Below are 7,720 nucleotides of genomic sequence, written 5' to 3' on the forward strand. Positions count from 1 at the left end.
GGGAAAAACGGTTGTGGGGACAGCCCCCCCTGCACCCCTGCCCTAGGGAACGTTACCAACCTCTCACTCTCCGTGGCCGCTGCTGCACTTCTCGAAGCAGCCAACTTCCCCGGGCCCCACATGCTGGCCCCAGCAACCGCCATCTACGAGACTGGCTCTCCACCCACCGCCGGGCACATGCGAGCAGCCACGCGGCCGTCCAGTACTGCGCATGCGCACCAGACACTCTCGCTACACGCGAGAGCAGCCAGCTAGTCACGTGGCTATCGAAGGCACACGTGTCTGGAGTGAAGCCGCCCCCGGATGCCTGACTCTCGCTGCTGGACATAGCACAGTGCGGCTGCGCGCTGGGGTGGGGATGGGTTCTCCCCACCTACCGACCAGGGGCGGGTTTGCTTTACAAACTGTTATGACATGGAATTCCCTGAGTTCTCCTAATTTGCTCATACAGATTTAAACCTCAAAACGCTCAAACTGGATGGATCTCAACATTCCTTGTAAAAGATGGGAAGATGCAAGGCATCTGTGACTCAGACCTGTAATCCTAGCTACTCAGAAGGCTGAGGTGGATCGCAGCTCGAAGCCAGCCCAGGCAGGGGAGTCCATGAGACTCATGAACTCATTACTTCAATTAACCACCAGAAATCCGGAAGTGGAGCTTCAGCCCAAGTGGTAGGAGCGCTGGGACAAAATCTTAAAGGATTTTTGTTGTTTGCCAGTCCTGGGACTTGACCTCAGGGCCTGAGCACTGTCCCTGGCTTCTTTTTGCTCAAGGCTAGCACTCTGCCACTTGAACCACAGCGCCACTTCTGGCTGTCTTCTATATAAGTGGTGCTGAGGAATCGAACCCTGGGCTTCATGTATACGAGGCGAGCACTCTTACCACTAGGCCACATTCCCAGCCCTAAAGGAATTTGTTTATACAGATGGAAAAAAGAAATTTGCTTTCACAAATGAGAACATACTTTGGTACTTTACATACCTATGCATATTTGTTGAAATGTTAACATGTCCACTTCTCCACTCCATTGTCTGCAATATTGTTAAAGATCAATGGGCCATATATGTGTACGTCTATTTCCGGACTCTCTGAGAACTTGACCTCTTTGCTTTCTTTAGTTGTTGTAATTACTAAGGTTTTATAAGTCATGAAGACAGGTACTATAAACTTTTTCAAATATTTTTAGCTCTACAATTCCATGCAAATTACCATCATTTGTCAGTATCTACACACACACACACACACACACATCCTGTTGAGATTTTTCCTAGGATTACACTGAATCTACACATCCATTTCAGAATTCACACCTTGACTGTATTTGGTCTTCTAATACATAAACACAATCTATAGCTCCGGTCATTCAATTTTTCGTTTATTCTTGTCTGTTTTATACCTTTTGTTAAAAATCTGGCACATTTTTGGGGGCTGGGAATATGGCCTAGTGCTTGACTCATATACATGAAGCTCTGGGTTCGATTCCCCAGGATCACATATACAGAAAACGGCCAGAAAGGGCACTGTGGCTCAAGTGGCAGTGTGCTAGCCTTGAGCAAAAAAAAAAAAGAAGCCAGGGACAGTACTCAGGCCCTGAGTCCAAGGCCCAGGACTGGCAAAAAAAAAAAAAAAAAAAAAAAAAAAAAGAAGGCACATCTTTTATTAGATTTATCCATGAGATTTTCCATTTTTATGTTACCATAAATGGAATCTTCTTAATTTCAGTTTCTGGCTATTTGTTGCTAATATATAGAAATACAATTTTTGGAGGCAGTGGAGTTTGAACTCAGAGCCTGTGCTTGCTAGGCAAGCACTCTACCACTTGAGCCATGCCTCCAGCACTACAAATACAATCTTTACATGCTTATCATGTTTACTGCATCCTTGTAAAACTTATTATTTCTAGTGATAGGGTGTGTTGTGGGACTTTTTCGCTTGAAAGTTAACAGAATTGCCTAGATGATTACATTACATGCAAATAATGACTTTTTGCTTTCTCCTGTCCAATTTAGGTGTCTTTAAAAAATATCTTGCCTTAGTACCATGGCTAGAACTTCCATTTCTCAAAGGGCTTACAGCAGATACACTTGCTGTGCTCCTAACTTAGGAAGAAAGCATTTTTCCTTTCATTGTTATATACTGTGGCTTTTCAGAGATACCCTTTAACAAACTGAAGACATCACCTACCCTTAGTTTGCTGTGAGATTTTATTATAAATGTACATTGAATCTTTTCAAATACTTTTTATTTTCATTGACATGATTATATAGGTGCTGTTGTGTTGTTGTTTTTAATCGTTTGTTCATATGAGTTACACTGAGCAACTTCTAAATGTTAAACTATCCTTGCATTCCCCGGATAAAGCCCATGCTAGCTTCAAACCACAATCCTCAGATCTCAGCCTCCTGGAAGTAGCTAAGATTACAGTTGTGAGCCACCAGAGCCCATTATGGGAAGATTTTTAAATACAATTTGAATTTTTTTTTCGCCAGTCCTGGGGCTTGAACTCAGGGCCTGAGCACTGTCCCTGGCTTCTTTTTGCTCAAGGCTAGCACTCTACCACTTGAGCCACAGCGCCACTTCTGGCTTTTTCTATATATGTGGTGCTGAGGAATTGAACCCAGGGCTTCATGTATATGAGGCAAGCACTCTACCACTAAGCCATATTCCCAGCCCTGAATTTAATAAATCTAAAACTAATAAAATTACCTTATTATCAAATTAACTTGATAGTTTATTTTCCTGCTGTAATTTTTTTAAATTTATTATCCTGATGCTTTTACATCTCCACTAACAAGTTGTAAGTACCCTGTCCAAGAAACCAGGTGAACCAGAGTGATAAGTATGGTCCCTGTCGGAAGTTTCCTTTCTTGCTCTCCCTTGACAATGACTTAATGATACTCAAAAGCACCAACTAAATACTCTCACACCTTTTGCTAGTGGAATCTACTGACATTTTCCAAGCGCACTTGCATATGGGTCTCACACTTAGCTCCTTATCTGCCTCATTGAAGTGTTCCTTTAGTCTGCTTCTCCTATATGGCCTTAGGTGACATATCAACTCTCCATTTTCTAGGACATGTGAGTACAATAAATCACTTAATTTGATGTCTCTCTATAAGCAAGGAAGGCAAGCACTTTACCACTAGGCCATATTCCCAGCCCCCCAGCACCTGGCTTACAATATTCTTTACTGTCTTCTTGGCATTCATAAAATCTATAGTGATATATCCAACTCACTTCTAAATTTGGTAGTTTGTTCTTCCCTTACCTCACTATCAGTCATGTCATAATCCTATCAATATTACTGGCCTCTTAAAACTAGCTTTTGCCTTATTGATTTTTCTCTCTTACTTTTCTGCTTATTGCGGTTTATGTTCCAATCTTATTTAATTTTCCTATTTATCTTTTGCTCTTTTACATTAGTATGTGTTAATTATATAAAATATGGATTTATAGTTCTTATACATGTATTTACTGACTATATTCACCTTTTACCCTCCCATATTCTTCTTCCAACCTCCTTGATTCTTTTCCCCTCCCCTAACAGTCCTCTTATTTTCATGACTTCTTTTGTAGGTTCTACATGAGGGAAATCATGCACTCTATCTTTCGTCTGTTTTATTACATATAATGACCTCCAGTTCCATCCATTTGCCTACAAACAACACAATTTTGTTCTTTATTGCTGAATGATAACTTTTCCATTTATCCACTGATGAGCATCTAGTCTAGGTGTGGTGCTGCATACCTGTAGTCCCAGCTACTTAGGAAACTGAGTCAAGAATATCACTTGAGCCCAGAAGTTCAAGATCAGCTGGAGCAACAAAACAACATAGCAAGAGCCACCAGTGTCACTTTGGAGATAGAAATCATGGTGATCAAAACAGTTGAGGTTTAGGCCAGCCCAGATATAAACACCAAGACTGTATCTCAATCAGATGATAGTACATACCTGTCTTTTTTGTTGTTATGTGGTACTGAGAAATCGAACCCAGGGCATGCTAGGCAAGCACTCTATCACTAAACCATATTCTCAGCCCCACCTGTCTTCTTGTTATTGGAAATTTCATCCCCTGAACTCAATGCCAATTCAAATAATGAGACCAGGGTTTTAGAGAAAAGAAAATAAAGGTTTGCTATTTTTTCCAGGCAATATGAGAACTGCTTGAGATAGTATCTGAGAAAGAAGCACAGTCCCTAGTGGTGGTGGAAGTTTTTATGGAAAGCTCAGGAGCATGGACTTCTAGATGTGTATGCTGAGGTATGACTTTAGATCAGATGGTGGCCTTAATTCCACTTATTTTTTGATGTGCTGGTGTTAGTTTCCAGAGTTTGTATTGCTGTCCTGAATGGATTCTTTCACTTCTATGATCAGTAAGATAAAAAGACATTCTCAATCCCCTCCCATGAGGATAGGGGAGGAGGAAAGGAGAGATAAGTGAGTAAAAAAGAAAAACTTCTTTTTAAAACTCTAACTAAAAGCATCCTGGTTATTGAGTTGTGAACATATTTAGGTATCTATTCCCATTACAATCCAAGCTATGTGAGAAGTGTAAATGGACAGACAGTAGTCCAGCCTGGCAAGGCATCCATGAAAGACCCTATTTGAAAAATAACAAAGGCAAAAGAGGCTAGAAGCAAGGCTCAAGATGTAGAGTACCTTCTTAGCAAAACACCCTGAGTTCAACTCTCACCCCCACTGTCCCCTGCCCCTGTGCCCTCAAGAAAAGCCACTCTGTAAACTTAATGATGTGTCTGTCCTTCAGAAACCATGTTGATACAGACCTGGTGTCGTTGGTTGAAAATTCTGAGTATTCTCTTTGGCTACTGCATCATTACCCTTACCCTGGTAAATTATGGTAAACACTTGCTGCCATGAGGAAGGATCAAAGAGCAGGGATATTATTCAAATGTATTTGAAGATTCTTCCTAAGTAGATCTAGGTTCTCCCTTCCAACGAAGGGTCTTGACCTGAATTTTTCTAGTTTCCTGGATGTGAAAACTAATGAAAAACTGATTTTTCACTGCCATAATTAATGTCAGGCTTGTACTTGCCAATTCTCAAGTCTTGCTTCTTTCATTTTTTTTCAGGGGTAAGGTGGGGACAGACGTCTTAATCAGCTACACTTCTATGTGAGCATATCATGAACTTAAATTTATTCAGACATATGTCTTGGCACTCAGTAAGTTAATGATGTCCAAGGAGCTTCATACAGTTAAGTTTCACAACCTGGCCTTCAAGATATATACATCCCCATCATCAAACTACATTGATACTACAGTAGAATGGTAGCATCTTCTATCATCTATTCTACCTTGTAGAGGTCACATCAACCACTACCAACTACTCTAAGTTTCTAGAATATTCTCAACCATGACATACCTTATCATCTTAATTATGTACCATCTAGGCCTTCCCAGGGAAAACACAATTGGCTAGCTTTTCCAGTCTCAAACAATCTATTCTAACATTCTCACATCCCTAGTTTTTCTGACCCTTTTCTATGCCAAATAACATCTAGCATATCCCCTGTGTTTTATGCCCTCCTCATGATCTGTTAAGACCATATCTAGATATCCCAGTCCAAGCATTAAATGATGCATGAAATCCCCTAATACTATCCTATGAAGCTCTGCAGTCTTCCCCAACCCTACGCATTGATACATCACCCTCAAGATCTATCCCAGACATATTTCCTGGATTCCAACCAATACACTTTGACTAAAATTGGCATTTCATTCAGAGTATAATCTATTTAGAATCAGGACTATATTTCTCCTATAAGGTATGCTGAAAGCTTGTTATTAGTTTGGAATCAGTGAGTGTTAGCAGGGGTAAGTCATGGAAGACAAATGTCACTGTGCTGCTACTGCCTTGAAGCCTTTGTGGGATAGGCAAGGGCAGGCTGTTCTCCTCTGTTAAATGGAGAGGTGCTTCTGCCAGCTCAGAAGTTCAAAGAAACTCAAGGATTCAAGATTCTTAGGTTCTCCACAGCCCCTGACTTGGAGTTCTATTCTTTTCCTGTCAACATGCTTACTTGGTTGGAGAAGACAATCAAGGCTATATATTCAGTTTCCTTTCCAGCCTCGTCACCCTTATTCTCATACTTGAACTATATCAACAGCACAGTCAACCCTGCAGTTGCAGAAAGTGAATTTTCCTTAAAGGGCTCTGGAGCAACTATGGCTCTCACAGCATATCCTGAGTAAAGCAGTTAACCTAAATCTATGGTCATTTCCTTCCAGAGCAGTAGCATAAGATAACCACCATTTCAATCTTTATGATTCACACTGGTCTCATTCTACTGTAGTGACACAGAGATGTTGCCTTGCCTAACACTTCAGCTTTCACTTGCACTTCATCCATACCTACTGCCATGTAATTGATTCAGTCACATTACGCCATTCTTAATATCTGCTTCCTAAAACCATCTCTAGCACCAACTGTTCCCCCATCCAAAAGAAAAATCTAAGACAAATATTCACATATAAGTAATTTATTTGGGAAGGAACCTGGGGTGACCATCTGGTAAATGGGGGATGGAAGACTGGAAAAGGAAAGAAAGAATGCTAAGGTAAGAATGTATTATTGTGTTGTTCAGGATTTCCTGAGGAGGCTTATGAGATGCATCTCAGCACTGCCTAAACAGGAGATGGAATGGGGGAGCATTTATATATTGGCTTCCATCTCCCATTACTCAAGGGTGGGTCATTAGTGCCCCCCTCCTTATCTTTGGGTTGCCAATATATGAGGCAGAGGGATTAAAGCAGGCCTCCCAAACTATGGTGTCAGAGAATATCTGTGGAGGAAAGCTGTGACATAACCCCAAGACAAGGCAGCACCAAATAGCTTCCATGTGAAGTTGTCAGAAGCCTGCTTGGAAGTGTTTTACAGCAGTACTGGAATGCAAAGGTGGCATAGAGTATTTATGGGACTCACAAAAGGTGTCCAAAGCAATTATAAGCAATATATAGTTTATGACACAATGTAAAAAACAATCCATGGATACTGTTAGAGAATAGATGTATAATTTTAAAGAAGGGTTTTTATTTACATAAATCAACATTCCAAAGCTTGGGAAGTAAAAACTTAATCATTTTAGCATACTATCTCGAATGAAAATGTAGCCCTTACACATTTGTTTAAATACCATCATAATATATTGATTGATTTGTGTCAGTGGTAGGGCTTGAACTCAGGGCCTAGGTGCTGTTCCTTACCCTCTTTGTACACAGGGCTAGCATTCTGCCACTTGAGCCACAGCACCATTTCCAGTTTTGGAGTGGTTAACTGGAAATAAGAGTCTCATGGGGACTTTTCTGCTGGGCTGGCTTCAAACCACAATCCTTGGATCTCAGCCTCCTGAGTAGCTAGGAATACAGGCATAAACCACCAGCTCCCAGCTTATGTTTAATTTTTCAAGAGCCTAAAAAAAATGAAATGATGATAGTCTAAAAATACTTGCAGTACTTCCAGGGCTTGATTCATTAAAAAAATAACCTTACTTGTTAAGAGACAGAAGGTCTCTTTTTTTAAGAATAAAAAATAAAAAACCCTCAGAAGCCTGAGGACAGAAGGATCCTGGACTATAAAGCAGGACCTGTAAAGTCCTTTACATGCAGTACATGTAAAGATCATGCACCTGTGGCTTATGCCTGTAATCCTAGATTCTTAGGAGGCCAAGATCTGAGGATCATGGTTCAAAGCTAGCCTAAGCA

General features: G+C 40.8%; 1 protein-coding gene across 1 annotated transcript in view; it reads right to left on the bottom strand.

Annotated features, from left to right (window-relative positions):
- The window catches only part of Stk31 (serine/threonine kinase 31), a 57,768-nt gene extending 57,440 nt beyond the window's left edge, over positions 1-328 (bottom strand). Inside the window, exon 1 of the mRNA XM_048337309.1 lies at positions 61-328. Within this exon, the coding sequence (XP_048193266.1) occupies positions 61-328 (268 nt within the window). The remainder of the gene's footprint in view (positions 1-60) is intronic.
- Between the last annotated feature and the right edge of the window lie 7,392 nt (positions 329-7,720).

Source organism: Perognathus longimembris, chromosome 2 (genome assembly GCF_023159225.1).
Source record: "Perognathus longimembris pacificus isolate PPM17 chromosome 2, ASM2315922v1, whole genome shotgun sequence".
Classification (NCBI taxonomy): domain Eukaryota; kingdom Metazoa; phylum Chordata; class Mammalia; order Rodentia; family Heteromyidae; genus Perognathus; species Perognathus longimembris.